This window comes from Contarinia nasturtii, unplaced genomic scaffold (assembly GCF_009176525.2).
Source record: "Contarinia nasturtii isolate CC-2019 unplaced genomic scaffold, AAFC_CNas_1.1 Cnas_scaffold_1764, whole genome shotgun sequence".
In the NCBI taxonomy this organism is placed as follows: Eukaryota; Metazoa; Arthropoda; class Insecta; order Diptera; family Cecidomyiidae; genus Contarinia; species Contarinia nasturtii.
In genome coordinates this window covers 194,506-214,739 of record NW_022199096.1, presented here as the reverse complement: position 1 = coordinate 214,739, position 20,234 = coordinate 194,506, and the positions used below count along the sequence as shown (strand labels likewise).

General features: G+C 32.9%; 2 protein-coding genes across 11 annotated transcripts in view; both read right to left on the bottom strand.

The window, feature by feature from the left end:
* Nucleotides 1-7,677, bottom strand: part of LOC116347258 — a 16,008-nt gene extending 8,331 nt beyond the window's left edge. For 3 of the 10 annotated variants that reach the window (XM_031777787.1, XM_031777791.1, XM_031777793.1), the window contains exons 1-3: nucleotides 7,427-7,677; nucleotides 6,105-6,147; nucleotides 5,837-5,972 (exon numbers count right to left, since the gene is read on the bottom strand). In XM_031777787.1, the coding sequence (XP_031633647.1) occupies nucleotides 5,837-5,972; nucleotides 6,105-6,147; nucleotides 7,427-7,580 (333 nt within the window). In that variant the 5' untranslated portion in view covers nucleotides 7,581-7,677. Of the gene's footprint in view, nucleotides 1-2,138; nucleotides 2,565-2,621; nucleotides 2,650-5,611; nucleotides 5,973-6,104; nucleotides 6,148-6,286; nucleotides 6,481-6,651; nucleotides 6,753-7,426 lie in introns of those variants that run through there. The other 7 variants (XR_004201675.1, XM_031777792.1, XR_004201674.1 and 4 more) reach the window with 7 other exon arrangements.
* A 2,198-nt stretch (nucleotides 7,678-9,875) lies between these two features.
* LOC116347264 lies at nucleotides 9,876-14,735 on the bottom strand. Its single transcript, XM_031777802.1, has 6 exons — nucleotides 14,387-14,735; nucleotides 11,839-11,878; nucleotides 11,644-11,761; nucleotides 10,568-11,069; nucleotides 10,211-10,393; nucleotides 9,876-10,148 (listed from the first exon to the last, which is right to left on the bottom strand). The coding sequence occupies exons 1-6, from the start codon at nucleotides 14,448-14,450 to the stop codon at nucleotides 9,985-9,987; spliced, it is 1,071 nt and encodes a 356-aa protein (XP_031633662.1). The 5' UTR covers nucleotides 14,451-14,735; the 3' UTR covers nucleotides 9,876-9,984.
* Between the last annotated feature and the right edge of the window lie 5,499 nt (nucleotides 14,736-20,234).

Below are 20,234 nucleotides of genomic sequence, written 5' to 3'. Positions count from 1 at the left end.
TTTTAATTACGTAATTAAAAGTGAGGTTATGTTACGCATATTTATTTTTGATTTAATAATCAGCGAATAATCACCGCACAAATCCCAGCAAAATTAAAAAGAAAATTAATTTCCGCTAGAAAACATTAAAAAAAATTTTTATTTTTATTTTTTATTTACAAAAAGTATACTTTTTAGAGTTTTTTGTATGAATAATTCAGTCGATAAGACAGTTTGACATTAGGTTTGACAAACGAAATTTTTATTTACGCCTATTTACCGGTATTTACATTCATTTCCAGTATTGACAAGTATTTACACGTATTGACAAGTATTTACACGTATTGACAAGTATTTACGTCTCAACAATATTTGTAAATATCGTTCAATATTTGTAAATATCGTTCAATATTTGTAAATATCGTTCAATATTTGTAAATATCGTTCAATACGGTAAATATCGTTCAATACGGTAAATAGATGTTAATACTCGTGCAATAACCCCAAATAAAAATTCAATAAATTTTGTTCTTTCCCCCTAGGTGCCCCTAATATTCGTTGAAATGTCTTCAAACTTTCGGAATGGTATTTATGTGTGATAAAAATAACCTGTGCAAAGTTTCAGCTCATTACGATATCATACAGGCATGGCTTCCATACAAAAATCCAATTTTTTTGAAATTTTTGTATGAAAAGTGTGTCGAAAGTTATTTGTATCGCAAAACTAACGTCATATTCGGTTTTCTCGTACCCAAAAAACCCCCAATACACATTTTTGAGTGTTTAAGAATACATTAAATATCACTTTTGGAAGAAAAATTGAATTTTTCCCATGGATGGACATGGGCATCACACCAGACATGACACTTTACTCTATCAACCAAAGTCGCTCAAAATCTAATGGTTTCTATTCCTCGGCACCCCCCATATGAAACCTCAACGCTATGCGCGTCAAATCGACGTTATTCGACGCTATTCCATGTGTATATAGAATTGTACATTATGTTTTACAGTGCTGTGCAAGCATGCGGCCTTATACACAGTAACACACGAACTCCGTTTATGTGCGCGCGTTGCCTGTTATGTTTTGTGTATTGAATTGCGACTCAATCACAGTAGACGGCGCAGGCACTGTAAAACATAATGTACAATTTCATATATACACATAGAATAGCGTCGAATAACGTCGATTTGACGCGCATAGCGTTAAGGTTTCATATGGGCCCCAATCATCCTGTGAAGTCAGATTTTGAATTACTTTTCTTGTTTGAAAGTTATCGTGTTAACACATTTTTGCGTACAGGGTACAGGGTACGCACATACATTCGGACATCGAAAAAACGCTAGATTCGTGTTCCCTGGCCCCAAAAACACTAGGTGTGTGCGGAAAAGTAAAACGTTTAAAATGCAATCATTTTTTCATTACTTTCGCTCAATCAAAATGGTATCATCTTTCAATTGCTCTAAATTCCATTTGTCTTGGATTTGTGTTTTCAATTCGTGTTTAAATGTTTCCGAAAGTACAACCAATTGCAATCTTTCAATGTGTTTACATTCATTCAAAAATTTAACAATAGTTTCTACTTGCCCTCAAACGAATCGAATTTGGCTTCAATTAAATTTGTTGTTTTTTCTAAAACTTTCAAAATATGTTTATCTTGGTTGTGCCATAGTGTGAGCTTTCTCAAATTCGGATTTCTCTCGATGACTTCAGACCAAATGGGAAACTCATCTGGATCGCAACTAAGCTCTTCTAATCGCTCAAATTTTATATTTTTTATTTCATCCTTGTAATTATTTTGTTTTAAAAGCGAAATTCGCAATTCTTCAAAATTTGGTAAATGATCATTGGCAAATTTAATGAATTCCGTGCTTGAATCATAAATTAATAGCTCTCGAATTTGAGGGTTTTTCTCCATTATTTCCCTATATAGAATATCAGCTAAAATCAAATATCAAAGAATTTAACTTTGGAAAGTGATCAGCGACTAAACCAGTTTCATATGGTTGCATATCTCCTAATCGCATATACTGAACATTCGGAAAGATGTCATTTAAATTTAATTTATGGTTTTCGAATTTAATTGAAGACAATTGAATTCTCGTTACACTATAAAATGGATTCTTCACGTAACTCAATGGATGCCGCGGATTATACCGAAAAGCCATACATTTACACAATATCGGCTAGCAAGTTCAATACATTTTTTCAAATCACTATTGTCGTCACCATCCTTGAAGAAAACGCCCAATTGTGAAATATACTCTCCAAAATGTTCAAGCAGAAAGTAAACTGAATTAATTTCAACCTTTTTATTATAAAATTCAATCGTTTTATCAGTACCAATACTTAAAAAATATGATCCATTTTCGTTCTTAATTCAAACGAGCTTGTCCGCGAATTTTTTATTGAAAACATCAGCAGCAAACATCCGATGATTGCGACTGATTACAGCTATATAAATCAGATCATGAATGTAAACGTTGTCCACAATCTGGGATTGAAAATCCTCATTTAAATCGCTGAATTTTGTTTGATTTGCCAACATTCCACCTGCGCACTTCAAATCGTTCATCCACATATCCTTTTAAAGATGAAATATTCAATATTTTCGATAATTTTTGATTTAATATAAACTTACATTGTCCTTATACATGCTATATGCTACGCTATGGGATACAACAAAGGTAGAAAGAAATGCAAATGTGAAAAAGTGTTTAACTTCATTTTGAAAATACACCGTCTGACAATGAGCAACAAACGTTGTAAAACTACTGGAAATTCTGTTTCATTTGGACTCTTTATATTGCCCAATCTTATCACATCACTTTTTATAAATAACACATTTATTCGATATCAAATCAGCATAAAAAAATAAACAATAACGTTACATAAAATATATGAAACAACTGAATTGAAGTAACTACATTTGACAGCATTTTGTTATCAATTTATTATCATAATCTATGATTGGCATTTAAAATCAACCATTTGAAATAAGTCATATGCCTATAAATTAAACGCTCATGAAATTTGTGTTTGAATTAATTCATTGCTAACATTATTTATACAAATTTGCTGTTTTTGAAATGAATCGTTGCGGCGAAAGAGTAGCTCTTATTTTTCTCCAAATAATACTGCAACATAAAGTTTTTTATGAATAGTTTATTTGTTGTATTACAACAAATAAACCGTGTGAAACTGTTTCGCCGCAACGATTCAAATGGGCATCTAACGTGCGTGTGTTTTTGTACTTTTGCTGTAAAAAAGTTTTTGCACTCAATCTAAATGAAGTCTCGCTTAAAAACCAACTATAATGCTCAAAATTTGAGTAAATCTGTGGGTCCAATGAATTTTATGCAAATAATATCCTTTTGGATTCGATAACGAAAATATGCGTTTTGTTGAAGGTAAAGTATTGGAATCGGTCGAAAAATTAACACCCATTAAAAATATGTTTTCTGGGTGTTTTTAAGGTCAAGGAACACGAATCTAGAGTTTTTTCGATGTCTGAATATATGTGCGTACCCTGTACGCTGTGCGCAAAAATTTGTTAACACGATAACTTTCAAACAAGAAAAGTAATTCAAAATCTGACTTCACAGGATGATTGGGGGTGCCGACGAATAGAAACCATTAGATTTTGAGCGAACTTGGTTGATAGAGTAAAGTGTCATGTCTGGTGTGATGCCCATGGGCATCCATGGGGAAAATGCAATTTTTCTACCAAAAGTCGTATTTAGTGTATTCTTAAACACACAAAAATATGTAAAGGGGGGTTTTTGGGTACGAGAAAACCGAATATTACGTTAGTTTTGCGATACAATAATATTTCGACACACTTTTCATACAAAAATTACAAAAAAAATTGGATTTTTGTATGGAAGCCATGCCTGTATGATAATGTAATGAGATGAAACTTTGCACAGGTTATTTTTTTCATTCTAAAATAACATTCCGAGGGTTGGAAGAGATTTCAGTGCATAATAGGTGTACCTCCCGAACAAAATTTTGGATTTTTTGCTCAAAAAATACCACTCAATTGTATTGAAATTTCTCCAAACTTTCAGAATGTTAGCTTTTTGTGAAAAAAATAACATCTGCAAAATTTCACATGATTAAAAATTATTTGTATCGCAAAACTTATATCAGATTCAGTTTTCTCATGAATCCATATTTACGGTAAAAGATACGTAATAAATGCATGTTGTGGATCACAGTGTGGAAAAGTTCATCTTACGAATGTAAGACATTTTATATATTGATAAAATAATGTAATAAAATTATCGCTTATTAATCATTCTGAAACCAAATTTAAATATCAAAACGATGACTTAATAACAATAATATCTCATCTTTTTCAGCATTCTGTCGATTGTTCCAAATCAAAGTCATTTTTTCTCTCTTAAAATGATTCATTGTCGCATTTTTCTGTCGAATGTCACATAAAACTTGAAATTTCATTTTTTTCGAGTGCGAATCAGTAATGATCGAAACGGCAACACATTTCTTCGATTGCATGTTTCATGAAGTAACTCGTTCAACTTCACTTAACCCATATCGTACAAAATACTTTTATTTACATTCGAAAGGAAGTCTTTTCTTACGTTCCTTTGTAATCACATTCGAGCATATGAATATATTTTAGTTCGGCATGGGTTAAGCAGATCTAATATGTTTATTTAAGCATATCGCTGTACTTGGCCTTTTTTTCATCACTTGCAAATGGAACGGACAAAAACAATAAATCAACACATTTTATGTGATGTTCGAAGCTATAAGTACCATTCTAAATGAGTTCCGTGAAAATGCGGCAGTATTTTTATGTGAGTCGAATCGTATATTATTTCACTGTGTATGTGAACGTTTTCTCCGTATTTTTTATCACGATTCCTTACAGTACCAGACGCCGCTTGGTACTGTAAGGAATCGTGATAAAAAATACGGAGAAAACGTTCACATACACAGTGAAATAATATACGATTCGACTCACATAAAAATACTGCCGCATTTTCACGGAACTCATTCAGAATGGTACTTATAGCTTCGAACATCACATAAAATGTGTTGATTTATTGTTTTTGTCCGTTCCATTTGCAAGTGATGAAAAAAAGGCCAAGTACAGCGATATGCTTTATTCATACGAACGAACGTGTGAATGAAGTGACCACCGCACGACTGTATCGAATCACGATAAAATGCGGGGAATACGGTCATATACATAGGCACAGTGATCGAGCGTACGCTATGAACGAAGAGAATACGTGTGAAAGCCCTGCCTCCAAGTTTTCTGTTTAAGACGATTTTCTTTTTTTGTTCATTTATTATCCGAATGGAAATTTAGTCATTTTAATGGACAACGAGTAAAGCAGAACACTTGAGTCGACAGTGAGTGCGCAACACGATAAGTTTATTAGAAAAAATTTCTGCGACTGAGTGTGAAAAGGGAAATAAAATCTGTGAAAAAAAGGAATATAAAAAAAACGAAGCGATGAGACAGGTGCAAAAAACTTAAATACATCTTTTAATATAAACTTTTTGAGAAATACCAAATCATATTTTTCTCTTGAACTTAGAAAATTTCTTCAGTAAACAAATTGATATTCTATCGCTTTCGATTTCAAAAATTTGGAAAAAGTGCAAATTGATTTGAATCGAAAAGCATGAATTGTGGATGACATTTTATTATTGTAATCGTATTTCACTCTGACTAACAGTGCGTCAGTTGCATTACGAATGAATGTTAAGACCATTCGATCAAGGTAATTTTAAAATAGTACATTCGAACCTGATCGGTCGAAAAAAGTCAAAAAACTTCCCAATCTCAAATGCATTTTACGTGTATTTTGTCATTACTTTTTTTCCTTCATCGTTGAGAAGGTCATGCGTACGGTTAAATTTGTGGCCAATGTGAGCGATCGCATTTCGTGCAGTTCTCTTCAATCCAGTTCTTGTATGTAAACCATGAAGTGTCCGCACCGTTATTGGATATCTATAAAAAAAAAATAAAAACGATTTCCAGCAAATTGATTGAACATTTTATTGCTTGACATTTTGAAAAGACAAGCGAGTGCAAAAAGAAAAACATTTTTCAAAGTGCATTTGCATTCGAAATGATCCATACCTTTCGTGTATGCCATAAAAATCGGTGGTTGCCGAAATTTGATCTGAAATGAGAGAAAAAAAGAGAAAGAAGTTGTAACATTTATGCAAAATATGTAATTGAACGTAATAAAAAGTGTTGTTTTTTTTTAAATTGAAAACGAAAACTGTAAACTAATTTTTGCGTCAACGAAAAAAACACACATTTGATTAAGTACATTTTTATCTTGTCGCGACGGAATATGTTCTATGGCATTTTCTCTCTATATCGCTCCTTCATTCTCTCAAAGTTCAATCTATTTTAAACAAACAAAAAAACGTTGACGATTCTCGGTTTGATGTTAAAATAAATATCGAGTGTTCAATAAGTTGGCGCTTGGACTTGCTTCAAATCGGCTCTGAAAGAGAGAAGAAGGGATCGGTTCAATGCATTGAAAATAAATGAGATTCAATCAATTTGCATATGTTATCGATTTTGAGCTAGAAAATTGGCGATTCTTTGTTGTATTTTTTTCGATTGATCATTGAATTTCGGCAATATTTTGTACATTTACCAAATAATATCAAACCTGTTTGAATCGGGTTGGATTTGAATATTCATTTTAAAATGTTGATTAAATGTTGTTGTACGTTATTCGTACTAAATCATACATTTTAATTGAATCGAATTCAAATTTCAATTGTTTCAAAAGTGTCATTTTTAGAGTGATTTTATGGTCGTAAAAAATATCAAACGTCTATCCAAATGGTGTGCGCACAGTTTGAACCGGCAATGTCACCGATGGAGAGCAAATGAAATGCTTTGCATTAAAAATACATAAATTAACCGTATTATTGAATTTTATTTTAATATCGGCGCGCTCACTCTTCCGTAAATCACATATTCATAATTCGAGCAATCAAAATATTTTTCTACGCTTTTTAATCGATCGATGTCGTCAACTAAAGAAGACATTCTGTCAGCGGGAAACGAATAAATTTGCCTTCATTATAGATTTGCCGCATAACAAAAATATTGTGTGTTTGCAAAAAGTACGAACAGCTCATTTGCAAGAAGAACAAATCATAAGTCATTATAAAGTTAACAGTTTTATTGAATAAACACGGCGAATATGTGCCAGTAGAAACGGTTCAAATACGAGCATTTTTACGCTATTTGCATGAAACTGTTTTTTTAGCGCAAACAGTTAAAACGTGCAATAGAAAAATGTTAGTTCGATTTGCAGTTTTTTTATTGCTAAAAAACGTGCTTGCTCTGATACCATTGATTCAAATTGAGGGTCAAAGTGTACAGCATTCCACTATTTGAGACAGAAAAAAAAACACATCGCCAATGTTACGCACCAATCACAAATAATGCGATAAAAATTTGGATGAAACCGGAAATTAATCTCACTTCATTTTGAATGTTGAAATTCACGTACGAATCGTTTACGATTAGTTTGTTTGTTTTTATCAAAATTAGCAAGCAAATTGATTTAAATGTTTTTTTAATCATCGATTAATGAATCACATGTGATGATGATTTGAATAATTTTCCATAATGTAACGAAAAAAGCACGATGTGAAATAGGAGCCCAGGTGCGTATGGTCCGACTATTGGCTTACGACTGAGGCGAAAGTGCATGTTGTGTTTTTAAGCTAGGCCTGTGCACATGATTAATCTAATGAAGAGTATGGGGATTTAAAAATGCAATTCGCGACTGCAACACGCACATCATTCCAATCAGATGCATCCATACTTAAATTGGAATTTCCTTATGTGAGACATTTTAATTGCGCATAATCGACACTTTTCTTTGCCCTCTCTCCCTTTCTCAATCACTATCTTTCTCATTTCATTTATCGCCATTTCAATATAAATCTAACTCAATATGCGCAATTTCACGGCCAATTAAACCAACACATTTTTCTTGTTTATTTTACAAAAATGGACCGAAGAAAAGAGTGCATTTACAGTCAGATTCATACAATATTGTGTATTGCATCGCATCAATTTCATGTTATCATTTTCAATTCTGTTCTCGGTTTTTTCTTCTTTCGTTGTGAGTAACTGTACTGCACAGAGCGATGGCGATGATCTCATTTGAGATACGCACAAATTCTTAGCTGCACGAAAAAACAAATAATATAATATTTGCGACATGATGTCACAAGCAAACGTCGTTCGATTAAGCATTTATTTATTTGACAGAAAAATTAATAAACGAACTGATTACGCTTTTTTCCTCGTATTTCGATTAAATCGCAGCTATTGTTTCTAGCACATGAATAAACTGCGTTGATGAACAATAAATAAATCTAATGCGATATTTTTTTACGTCGCCTCATATAAGCAAGTGTCTTCAAGAAACTGCGAATTTAGCAAATCAGCAATCATGTATTACGACGAAATCTGATATTTCGTTGGTATGTGCTTAAAATTCGATATTATTAAGTGCTTACGGGATGGAAATTCGTGGAATTAAAACCAACCAAAAAACACATTTCTCATTTCTGGTAATAACATGTTTATTTATTGCCATTCAGTTTATATTTCAATAGCCGTATATTTGCCGAATTTCGTGTCCGATCGAACTTGCAAACAAAGCCAAAACCAATACTCTAAACACTGGAATCATCTCTCTCTCTCTCTCTCTCTCTAAATCATTCAGTTTGGACGTGGTGTTTTCCGCATGAATCAGAGCGGTTCTTTCCTTCGCGCACAAAAAGAAGTGCAAGTGTATTTGTGCATATTCCAAGCAACAAGCAATGTACATGGGGAAATGAACGTATCCGTGTCGAAAGCTACTTTCATTTCTCCATATATTTCATTGGTTCAAACTCGTTGCATACACACAAACGCATGTTCCGTAGAACGTTTAAAAGAAGTGCGACCAAAAAAATCATACGAGTGCAGCGTCATATGAATTCATGCAAGTGAGTTGGAAAGAGAGATTTTTCGAGAAAAAAAAAACTCAGAGACAAAAGATGGTTGCAACATTTGTTTGACGATGGTTTTCATATCGAAATCGATGCAAAATCAATGCCAACAAAATGTCTCTATGCACGTAGTATTGAAAATTAATTGACTAATTCACAAACTGTATAAATGCAATGGCACGCAGTAAATCAATTGAAACGAGATTGCAAGCGCATTTGCACTAGTTAAATGTAAATGTATTCGCTGGTGTACTCGTGTAAGCAAAATTAAGCTATCTCAATTACACGAGACGAAGCAAATGGAAAAAAAAATGAGAATTGGCGCCGATTTATTAAATTGAGATAGTATCCAAAATAGTATCCACTCAACACAGAATAGAAAATTATGCAAAATGTCTGTACAAAGTTTGCGCCACAAACATCGGCCGTTTTTTCATTTAATTACATCATTAATCGTGATAGTGAATAGAATGCGACATTTCAGTTAAGATTTATTGCTAATTGAATGAATGGGAAATTGAAATGGGCGTTCAAATCAAAAGATATTTTTTTAAATTAAATGTGACGCTACATAACACGAAATTGAATAACACAAAATTTATTGCATATCAATTCGTTTAAACTGTCTGCTCATTTTCAGAGAACCACCGATGTATCATTCGAAAAAACAGAGCTCTGTTTGTCCTTCAAAATACCTACAATTTTTTTGTGCCGATTTCAAAAGCCGAGTAGCTCTGAAATCTTTATTTGAGAGGGACAGCAAATAAACGTGATTTATAACAATGTTTATTATTATTTATTTAATGTTCAAACAAGTCAACAAATATTCATATATGCATTTAGAACATAAATTGATGACATATTTGGATATAAAAACAGAGAGATGCTAAAATCAAAACATTTTTTTTGTTAAGTTCATCATTTTTTGTGAGTGTATTTTTGGTGTGAATTGTGCAAATGTGCGTAAATAGAAAAAAGTTTTATGTGCGCTTCCCACGTGATAGTTGACGCCGTTGCGGTGCAGTTTTATAGCAATAATCAATATCAGTTAAATTCCATGCTCCATTCATGCATTCAATTTTCGATAGAGAATACAAATGATATGGAATTGAATAGCCATGGTCGCATAGCACATGACATGTACCTGAAAAAAGAGAAATGTATGAGTCGATTTTTTTCGAAAATTAAAAACAGTTCATAACGTACTGCCCGGTGCCATTGTTTTGAGATTTTCGATATTGCTCTCGTTTTGATTGATTGAAAGCTCTTGAAAGTCGTCATTTTTTGCCTCGCACACAAATCGACCGAATTCTGGTGGCGCAGGTTGCGAACAAAATTCTCCACTATTACCATCATTTACCGGTTCTTCATTTAAGTAGACTTCGTTGTCTGTGGCAAAAAAAAAACGATTATTATTATAAGAAAATGTGAATTCAAATAAAAAAAAGGGATAAAATGTTTTTTTTAGAATAAAGTAAATCGAAATTGAATTAAGTCACATTTCCAAAAAATATTCCATAAAAATGCATGAAATTTCAATGAGAAAATACCGATCAAACTTACCCGAAATCATGTTCGGTGTACAATTTGGTTCGATACCACTCCATTGGAGTTTTTCGTTGCAAATCATTGGTTCACGGTGTGTCAGATATTCATTTTCATTTTTACATCCAAACGCACACTTTGAACCCCAAATCATGCCGGCCGTGCATGACATACTCACATTCTTATTTGTCAAATTCGGATAACCTTTACAATGCTTAACGATTACATGGTATTTTAAGACGCAGCTGCGAATCACAAGGCCAGTTTCAACATTTAGAATTTTTGCATGAAAACTGTGCCGACCTCTTGGCAAAATGAACGGCATATCGGATCCGAAGAGAGTTTCAATTTTAAATAGATTTTCGGAAAATGGCAAATTTGTTCGGCATGCACGTGGCGATGGTAGCTCAACCAGAATACCATCCAAACCTTCACGAGCTATAGCTGTTATTGCCTTCGGGCATCGAACACAGAATTTTTTCTCTGTGACATGACGCGGTTTTTTACGGATCGACTTCAGCTGTGAAAATTTACAGAAAAAAAAACATAGATTGGGCATAGTTGTTTTGACATTCGGTTAAACAACGGTTGAAAAAAAACGGAATTGAGACATTTTTTATACAAACCGTTTCTATATAAACAAAGTCAACACGGCGACAAATATTTTTTTCTTTGAATTTTCTCTCTTGTATCTTTATTATCCACCGAATTCAGTTGGTTTTTATTCGGATGCGCTGCGCATACACAAACAACAAGTACGATCGTATGATTGTATTGGTTCGCCGTATCGCCAATTCCCGTTGGAAATGACAAAATAAACGAGAAACGTATGCACAAATACATTTGCATAAATGATGTCCCTTCCGCGATACGGTCACCCATCGCGCGATCACACTTGTTTTCTTTATGAAACGCATCGCAATGGAAAAAAACCAACTGGTTTAATGGCATTTAGTGTTGATTTCTTGCTTTGCCCTTGTTAGAAAGAGACATTCATTGAAAACTCAAATAAAACATATTTGCCTCGGTGTTCGTATGCTAATCGGGAAACGAAAACATCACACAATTCAAATGAAAAAAAAATTGCTCCAAACCTCTATGTCACCTTTATTGTCAAATTGTTCACTTGATCCTTTTCTATGCTCATGTCTACCGAATCGTCTTTGAACCGTATTAGATGCCCCATGAAATGGTTGAACGGCGATTGGATACCTGTATCAAATAAAAAATCAGCAAACACTTAATTAAATGACAACTCAAAATGAGATATATGAATGGTAATCACATACTTGTCGTTGATTTCGTAAAATTGCCTGCCAAAAATGTGCTCTAAAAGGAAACGAACGAAAATAAGATTGGGATCAAAAATCTATATATATATATGCCTGTTGAACAACTTAAGCTAATTAGATGAGACAATGTGAAGACATTGGTTCTGGAATGTGATATAATAACACATCTTATTTAATGATGAAGCGCGATTATTTTTTCGCATTCAAATCGGACTCTATGTTGTTTATATTATTTTTCTTTGATTCGCCTACTAGTCACACATGGGATCCATCGTCGTGTCGGTTTTCGAAAAAGGTGACAGCAATCAAATCGTAATGTGATGCCCGCGATGTGTTTCTTAAAACATTTGTGTTGGTCGTAAATTTGCATACATATTGGACAGTCGATTATTTTTTTGATTCAAAATGTATTTTTATCTTCCGTCTCATCTTTGGCTAGAAAAATGGTTTCGTTTTCGAAGCGCTGAATTTAACCCGTAAATCAGGTTAATTTAAATCTCAAAGTTCCATATCGCGCTCACTCACATTCATCATCAGATATGGACTTTTTTATTCCATTTGGCTGGGATTTGTTTATGTACAATTTTAATGACAATTGCTGTTTCTTCTTTTTTTCAAACGAGTTTCACTCTGCTACTGAGTAAATATACTGATCAGCTGTTAAATACGCCGCTAGTGTGCATCGTTTGAAAAAGATTTGAATGCTTATGCATTTCATTTTTATGTGCAGTTCGTGTATTAACGTGCACCTCGATCTCCACGCGTTACAACTCAAGCATCGATGAAGGTAATCTTTGTCAATTCATTGCGTTGCACTTGGATTTTTGTCGTTTATGGCAAAATAGATCTACCAATCGCTTGTGCTCAGAAAGTGAGAGTGTGCGAAACAGAGGCGAGAGAGAGAGAAAGACATTTTCGAATCGAATGATAACGTTGATTATTCACATTATTCTTGCACGCACACAAATGAACGTCGCGTGGCAGATATAACCAATTTCAAATGACGTTTGTAAATAACATTTAATCGAGATGAAAATTAAAATAAAACCATTGATTTTATAATTATCTAATCGAGTCTTGTTTTAAAACAGCCGATCGTTTGTGTTTAGGTGTCGGTGCGGCGCATGTACTTAATTCATTGATTGTTTTAATTTCAAAATTATTAAGTAAACCGAGATTTGCATATGAATGAATGATAGTGATTGTTGATCGGTAAATAAAAAGGAAAAAAAATCAAGTCAACGATGTAATAAAAACCGATAACAAATTATCAAATGCCATTATAGTTTTTTTCAAATTTGGCGACATTCGATTAGATATTACATTGGAATCGATTTTATTATCTATCTATTTCTCGGTCTCTCTCTCTATCTCTCTCTCTTCCTCACTCAATCTCAAATCTATCTCTCGCTGTATTTGTTTATCTATGGCTCTTTCTCTGTTTATTTCTTTATTTTTCTCTCTTTCTCTCTCTTGATCTCGTTTCCTCTCCCTCTCTCTCTCTCTCTCTCTCTCTCTCTCTCGATAAATTCAAACGACATCAATTTGAATTTCAAGCGCAAAATCAAGTGTAATTTAATCGAAACCGTGGTCGTTTTAATAGTTCGGAAACAAAGTGGTCGCCTTAATCGAAATTATCGCAAGAAACCCATTAGCACAAATGATACGTATTTAATGTATTCAATTGAAATCGGCATGATCAAATTGTTTTTTTTTTTCTTCTACTTATTATGAATATTAAAGAAACGAAGAAAAAGATGATGAGATTTGCCCTATGACTCAACGGAATGTTGCGCTTCATAAATAAACATTTTTACTATGTACGCAGTACGGAACGGAGTTCAAATTAATGAATTTTTACGATCGACCAAAATAATTTTTAATAAGGATTTTAATTCATATTAAATAGCGCGTGATTGTTGCATTCAAACGAAAGCGATTTTTTCCATCTTCGTTGTACATAAAATGGTGACGAATAGATCTTACTCTTCTGAACCGATGTCGCAATGTCTATGAGAAATGCTGACATTGCAAGCGAAGAATGTCAATAAACATGACATCGTTGGGTTTTTTATGGGCGAGAGAATTAGTGCATATGGTATAGTATATTAAGAAGGAAAATTGACCTCTTTATCGTTATATTTGACCCAATCAATCGCAATACAGCTGTTCGTCTCTCTCTCTCTCGATCTCACTATTTGAACGTTTTTGCAGCACCGAACCGAAAATAATAAAAAACTCTCTCCAAAATTCAGTTTGTAAGCAAATAAAAATCTCAATTATTCAACTTCACTTCAATTGAGACGATCCTTCTCCTCAAATTTCAATGTCAATTCTAATCAGAACATTTTTCTTCATTTTGAATCTTTGCGGTTTTTTTCGCTACTGTAAAAATGTGCCATTAGTTTCAATCTAATGGGCAACCGTTTTTTTTGCAACCAAATTTGTTTTGAATGGTTTTTCTTGTGAAATATGAAACGAGTTTGTCTGAATTCATTAGAGACCGCTTTCATTGAAAACACACAAAAAAATTGCTTTGACTTACCGATCAAATAAAATAAAATGAATATCTTGGTATAGACACTGCATTTTCTCACAATTACACGCATTTTCGCAGAAAATTGGCAAATTTTTTCGATGAAAGACACAAAATTGATGAAAAAATTCAATTATTTTCACAAAATAAAATGCAATTTTATATCATAATTGCGTGCGATTGAATTTTTAACAATGAAAGCAAAGCCACTGAATTCGTTAAAAAAATTGTTGACGCTTTACACCAAATCTGTTATGCGATCACAGGTGTTTACCGCTGAAATGTTTGTTGGAAACTGGTTCGCAATCAATATACGCGCACGCTTCTTTTATCTTATTCTCATGAAATAACGGATGGAGCAACAGTAAACACGAACCGAAACGAAGTATCTTGTTTTGGCTATAGCCAACGATTGATTAAGGACAATTAATTGTGTTGATCGTACTCAAGCGGCCAAAATGAACTATGCTTGATCAAGTTTTTTTATCTTTTGCCCACTATACAAATTTGCGGGGCTCTCTGACTTTTCTCTCTCTCTCGCTCTCTCTATCATTCACTCTATTTCTCCCTGTTCACACAATGCTTTGCATTGACACAGACGAATTGTCCAATCGATATGTGTACGTAATTTTTTTCTGTTCTCTCTATACATTTTTTGTGAGTTTGAGTGAGCGGAAAGACCGGAGCAACAAAAAAAAGTCCGTTGATTCAAACGTCCAATTCAAATGACGTTCTGTCAATCAAAGGACATTTATTTCTTTGTTTGGAAAAAAAGTTTCAATGCTCTATATCTCACATTAAACGCAACGTGACTGGCAAAAGAAAGATTCGGAAATTCTAAAAAAACATGAAAAATGAAATCAGTCACACTTTGCACTTACCAAAAAAAAGTATGTTTAAATTTAGGAATTTTGTTGAGTTTAATAAGCGCATAAGCCAATTTTAGTAGGTTTTTTCATATTTCCTTACTGCATCAGCAAATGAGAAAAATTTCATTTTTTTTGAACCGAGTGTATGAAACGAAAAAAAGCATTTCCGCCTCAAATTGATAACATTCATTTGAGTTTGAAGTGATGAAATTAAACGCCATAAAATTCCAAATTTATCGATTTCAATTTGAAGAAATTTGAACGGATTTATTTTATTTACGGCCTTTTTACTTTTCCACACACATAGTGCAAGGTGAAAAGTATTGTAATCGGTCAACATTTTGAAAACTTCAGAAACATGTTTTCTACCCATTATTGAGGTCAGAGAACACGAATTTGGCGTTTTTAAACATGGTTTTTGTTAATCTGTACGTCATACGCAAAATTTGTTAGCAAGATTGCGCTCATCGTAGAAACTTAATTCAAAATCTAACTTTACATGATGATTGGGGGTCCCGGGGAATAGAAATCATTAGATTTTGAGCGACTTTGGTTGATGGAAAAAAAATTCATGCCTGGAGTGATACATATGAAAAAGAGTCCAATTTTCGTTCAAAAGTCATACTTAATGTAGACTTAAACACTCAAAAATATGTATTGGGGGGTTTTGGCACGAGAAAACCGAATCTGAGGTTAGTTTTGAGATACAATCAATTTTTGATACAATTTTTGTATGGGAGCCATGCCTGTATGCTACTTTATCGACGTGAAACTTTTCACAGACTATTTTTTACACAAGAAAATAACATTCTGAAAGTTTGAAGAGATTTCAGATAAAACTAGGGGTACCTCCCATACAAAAATCCAAATTTCTTGTGACTTTAGTTATGAAAAGTGTTTCAAAAATAATGTTTATAGCAAAATTAACGTCAGAAATATTTTTTATAGTGTTTTGTTAGAAAATAGAATAATTTCAAATGTCGTACAAATGAGTTCATCATGATAGTGTGAAAAATCTTTTGCGAGTACTTCTGCCATTAAATTAAAGAATATTTCGATGCCGAATATATATAGCTTGATAAAATACGCATATACCACCGTGCGGAAAAGTTCGTCTTACTCCTGTAAGACTCTTTATTTATATTTTCCAGCAGACGGTAGGTATTTTTAATATTCAATTGGCGTGAGAACGTAATTTGGTAGCGGCTGTGTTTTGCGAAGAAAAAAAAAACTCTCGAAGCTAGGCAATTTCGTGGAAAGTGACGGAATGGAAAAGGAGACATTCGGTACAATCGCGCTCACATGCGACGCGATCATTTCCCCTTCACTCACACAATTCCACATGCGCGTACGGACTCAATACGGCTGGAAGTGCGCATGGAAAGGCAACGCCTTCACTGCCTTCACTGTGTGATCATTTCATTTACATTATCATTCGCGCTGTGATTTTCGTAAATAAAAGACGCGTTTCCGTGTAGCTCCGTGAAAAGAGATAGAAAGAGAAAAATAGTTAAAAAAATTTGCTGAAGAAAACATTTCTTTTTTCTCTGAATTTATTTTTTTAACAAGAAATTCTACGACCCCGTAAAAATATGTTTGTGTAATAGTGTATAGTGAAGAAATTAAAATAGTTTAAAAGTTGAATAACAGAATAGAAATTCGACTTGTACGCAGAGTCTATATAAGTAGAAACAGAGTTTTTTTACATAGCTTATTTGCTCTAATACAAACTATGTAAAAAAAACTCTGTGTCCGACTTTCATAGACTCTGCGTTCAAGTTGGGTTCTAATTCTGTCCCATTCAACTAAGAAAAAGGCCACATAATTCAGAAGTTTAGTGCAAACCAATTCAAAAGTAAAAAGTGAGTTACACCGTCGCTATATTTCAATGTCGCTTTCAAAGCTCCTTTGTTGTCACGTTCGTGTTGCTTAGCTTTTGTAGAACAGAAACGCGAACGAAAATACAGTTAATTTTTAACACAGTTTTTTCAAGTGTTGATCAAAAAATGATGATAAGTGCCATTTTGTCGGTGTAATCTAATGTGTTTCTACGATATGCCGTGAAATCAGGATTGGATCAATAAAGGTAGGTACCACAAGCTGAGTTTGAATTTCAACTGGTGAGTTTTTTAGATTTTTTTAAAACTAATTCCGGAACATGTCTAGAAAAATTCGGGAAATATTTTTTGGTAAATTTAAAAAAAATCGACAAATCGTTCGTCCGGCGAAAAATAATTGAAAAATTTTAAGCATTTTTCGGAAATGTTCCGGCGATTCCGATTGAATTGTATTTTTTAATATTTAAGTGCATTTTATTTCGTTTGAATTGACATTAAAAAATTAATACAAGTTAAATTAAAACAATACAAGTATGATACTTGCAGTATCAGTCGATGAAAATTGTTCTCAAAAGAATCATTTTTTTTTTCATTCGTTATTCATGTCAAATAAGATTACATTAAAGATTTTTTTAAGTAAAATCCACAATTCACAAATGATACAAAAAAAAACAAAAACAAATTTAAAACAAATTAATCCAATTCATAGTATTATAAACGGATCGAATGTGATACAGTTTTTCAATTGGGGTTTTTAATCGCTCCGACATAAAAAATCACGCTATATTTCGTCTCTGGCTATTATGATCGACATAAAACTGAATACATGTCACTCTGTGTCATGTAGAGCTTAAATCCTTAAAACTTAAAAATAGAGTATAATCTACATTATAATGGATGTTTCATATAAATCCAACAATCTGATGTTACAATTACAATCGATTCGACTGCATCAAAATACTTTTGAAGACAATAAGTTGATCAGAATTAGTTGCGAATTCTTTGAAGAATTATTCTTCCTGTGTCTTAAATTAATTGCACGAAATGAAATCTTAGCTTAGGATATAACAAAACACTGGCGCTGCTTAATCAGGATAAATGTAATACACACTTTAATTATCTGAGAAAAGAAAATAGTTCTAAATATATCAAGCTTCGAAATTTGACTCCTGCATTTGTCATATGAAATTAAATCAAATCAAGCATTCAAACATTTTAATGAACCAACGTAAACACACTTTTTAGATATTAAACTACGTAACAAAGTATTGTTGCTAATTTAAATGAAATAAGCATAGATTATTATTATAGAAAATTATTATGTTTTAACAACAATTATCTCAATTTACTATTGGAATGAGCCGTGATATAAGATATTTTATTGCCCTGTGTATCAATCATGGTAGCTTTCATTGGAATAAAAAATTGTGTAAGTCCACAATTCGCCACATTTATTAATCTTTCAACATTACGGACTTCATTAAAAAAGCGCTATTTAAATTACGATTATTGGATACATCTTAAACGTATACATTTTTTAACGTGCATATAAACGTTTGAAACAAAAATACAATTTCGCCTAAAAAAATCTGGAACAGAATGTTAACTTACTTTGCTGTCGACACAAAGTCGTTCAATTGGCCACCTTGAATGCCGAGCAATCTTTGTGCTAGCTTCACCTGTTGATTGAACGCATCTAGTGCCAATTTGATCGCTTATTTGATCTTCGATGCATTGCACAAGTACTTGAAGAATCGTTGATAGGCTCCCCAGAACTGTCCCCATATTACTCGAATTCGATTTTGCTCTCATTTCAATGTGAATAAATTCAATCGCTTCATTATTATATCGCCCACACAACTCCGTAGACTAATTATTTCATGCTCACTCCCTTTTTACCATCATATGGCGAGGTCCATCACAAGAACCATTTAAATAATGTTTAAAGCAATCGTTTAGTTTTTTTTTTTAAATAAAAAAAGCAGTCATCCAATCAGTTCACATATTTTAAATTAATCCGTTAATTATTATAAAAATGGGTTTGTGGAGTAGTAAACCAGAAGTGAAAAAGATTAAGAACAATGGTTTGGTAAACTCCAGTGTTGTAGTTGACAAAGAGATTAAAGTGACAAACAATAATGTGGAATGTATGGAATAGTTGCAATTCTTCTCATTTTTTTGTACTGTGGTGGCTGGTTTCTTCGGTAGCGGCGCGAAGAATTGTGTGAGCGTACCAGTTGCACTCGTTTTGCATTGACTCTAGTGCGAATATGCCAAAATAGCGGCCAAATTGGATAGTAACGAAATAAAATTTGTCCATGGATACGATCCGGGTGAGAAACTCACGTTCTAAACGATATTAGAGATTTGGTATGGGTACGCAAAGAAGAAGTCAAATCTGAATATGCTCTGCATGAATTTGAAGTGAACAATCGCCATTTCTAACTTTAGACACCATGTACTTTTTCCTTCTTCTTTCTTCTTGTACGGAAGATCCAAAGGTCTCGTCGTAGCTGTATTTTCTTATCAAAATGATTAACATCCCAATGAGCCATTGTAATGCTATATTTCGCACAAAATATGCATACAATGAAATGGTACAATCGCATTAATATGGTGCATAAATTATGCATATTGTAGTATGCATACTGGATGCATCTACTTATCAACTATAATATAGATTTCGACGTCTCTTACACAATTTTGTTTATTTTCGATATTTTGACGAATCAAATGGTTTTATTGTATTCAAGGGGTCATTATGAAAAAAATTCAATCATAATTTTGTACAAAATATGTTTATTTTACAAATTTAATGAAAAAATACATTGCACTTTGCATTCAGGACATTCTGCATCATATTTTTTTTTCACGAAAATTCAAAATAAACAAATTTTGTACGGTCTTATGATTGGATATATTTTGAAACATGCCATTGAAAAAAATCAAATCATTAGAACCATGCAAAATTAGCATGTGAAAAAATTTCTTAAACATTTTTTGGCTTCAATCTTTTTTCAATGCATAACCGATATCTAATTTTTTTTCGCGAAAATTTAAAATGAATATATGTCGCATAGTTTTATGATGGGATAAATTTTAAAATATGGCAATGAATACAACAAAACCATTTACGCAACAAAAATGAAT